Below are 2265 nucleotides of genomic sequence, written 5' to 3' on the forward strand. Positions count from 1 at the left end.
TATCCCCACATCATCCACTCTTCTCTCCCTCTCATTTTCTTCATTCATCAACTCCTCCAAGTTCTCCTTCCACTCCTTCTCAACACACTCTCCTCACTAGTCAGCACATTCCCATCATTATCCTTCATCACCCTAACCTGCTGTACATCCTTCCCAGCTTGGTCCCTTTGTCTTGCCAATCGGAACGAGTCCCTTTCTCCTTCCTTACTGTCCAACCTCTCATACAATTTGTCGTATGCCTTTGCCTTTGCCACTTCTCTCTTCCCCTTGTGCCGCATCAGCTTGTACTCCCGTCTACTTTCTTCATCTCTCTGACCATCCCATTTCTTCTTTGTCAACCTCTTCTGCTCTATGTGCTCCTGTACTTCCTCATTCCACCACAAGAGTCCTTGTCTTCCTTCCTTTTCCCGCATGATACACCGAGTACCTTCTTGCCCGTCTCCCTCACCACTGCTGCAGTTGTTTCCCAGTCATCTGGTAACCGTTCATTCCCCCCTATTGCCTGCCTTACCTCTTCTCTAAATTGCATGCAACACTCCTCCTTTTTCAATTATCACACATTAAAAAAATATTGTTGAGGTCGGCAAGAAACCTGACGAAAAAATGTGGCTCTGTCTGCCAACACTTGCCCAGGGAGAGGCATAGTACCACATTATTTATTTGCAATATACTATATCCACAAACGTCTAAATCACTCAGGAACCACCCGTGAGTGAACGGTTAACACTGCACTACCACTCCAGCTGTGAGTCAGAAAGTGACCAACAGAGCTCGGTTGTGTTCATTCCACTGCCTCATGGCATAAGCAGTTTCCCAACACTCGTGCCCAACACTCGTGAAACTCCAGTTTACCTCCAAGTGGTTAAAGCTCGCGAAGGTGACCGGCACCAGCACGCCGCCGCAGCCCCGTCTTCACTAGCTGATGCTGATGTATGTGTGGAATGCGGAATGCTTTGTCTCGGCTGTCACCTCTGAAGTGTATGTCCATCACCACCACACGCTTTGTGTGTGTGTGTGTGTGTGTTTTTACAAGTGTCACCGCCTGTGACTCAATGTCATCGTGAGTTCACTCGAGTTCAGCAGTGTACTGTACGTGTGTTTCAATTTGTGTGTGTGTGCACCCATGTACTTTGTTTGACCCCGACTGTATATCTGTTACTGTCAATCACTGCACAGATCCATTTCAAATGTGGACATTTTGCTCTGTAAGTGTTTTTAAAAATCTCTCACTCTCTCTCTCTCTCTCTCTCAGATGGCGTTCTGTTTGGCTGAACTTCACTTGTGGTCCACCAAGAGTTCGCTCCAAGTCAAAGGTACTTCCCCATCTCTCTTTCTTTGTCGATTTTTTTTTTCTCACGGTCCACTGGGCTTTTCAACAAATTAAACTCAGTTAAAATAATTTCAACGTGGCCTTACGAATAGCCTGGGAGTGCGGTGCCAGGGAATATGACAAAGAACTACAACTGAATACTTATTTTACATTCTCCAAAGTCCTACATAAGACAAGGAGACATTGCTTGCTCACTCAGCTGTGTCTTGTTGCCCTTCCATCTTCGTCATCGACTTCATCATCATCATTATCATCATCAGAGTGCCCTCCCAGCCCTTGTTTTTAGTTTAAAATAACCCCTCGTGGGGTCACTTGATAAGCACACATCCATAAGACTAATATATTGATAATTTATATATGCACACATCCATAAGAGTAATATAGTGATAATTTATATATATATTTTTGATGAATGTTTTAATTAAATATCATAATTTTTATGCAATCCGTTTGGAGCTTCCTCCATTATCTATAATACAATAAAAGTAGCTGAAATACTCATATTGACATGAAACAGTTACCTAATTACACAACCTGGAATATCCACACTTTGATATGTACTGCACTGTCCGTTTTAAAAAACTACAGTAAGAAGGATTCTTATTTAGCCTCAATCTGTGGCTTATAGACATGAATGTGAATTATAATGCATACAATAAGTGCTGCCGACTCCAAAAATAATTTAATAAAAGGAAAAAGGAAGAAAACTTGTCGCATTTCCTAATTCTCCATCATTCACAATCATTTTGGGACATAATGACGGGGTGGGGCACGGGCCAAAAAAGGTTGAGATCACCCCTGGTTGAAACGATGAGGACTGACCACCGAACAGCGCTGCCATATCTGACCTAGCGGGCCCATTGGAAGTGTGACTATGTCTGTTTTCCCGGCTCTGTATCTGTCCATCTGCTCTGTCTGGAGAAAATGTTCTATTT

The 2265-nt window shown here is 43.3% G+C and overlaps 1 protein-coding gene across 1 annotated transcript in view; it reads left to right on the top strand.

Moving 5' to 3' along the window:
* Nucleotides 1-1252: 1252 nt before the first annotated feature.
* Nucleotides 1253-2265, top strand: part of wdpcp (WD repeat containing planar cell polarity effector) — a gene marked incomplete at its 5' end in the record, with an annotated part of 56158 nt that continues 55145 nt past the window's right edge. The window contains one exon of the mRNA XM_080016747.1: nt 1253-1313. Within this exon, the coding sequence (XP_079872873.1) occupies nt 1253-1313 (61 nt within the window). The remainder of the gene's footprint in view (nt 1314-2265) is intronic.

Source organism: Zeus faber (genome assembly GCF_960531495.2).
Source record: "Zeus faber genome assembly, chromosome: 16".
NCBI classification, from domain to species: Eukaryota; Metazoa; Chordata; class Actinopteri; order Zeiformes; family Zeidae; genus Zeus; species Zeus faber.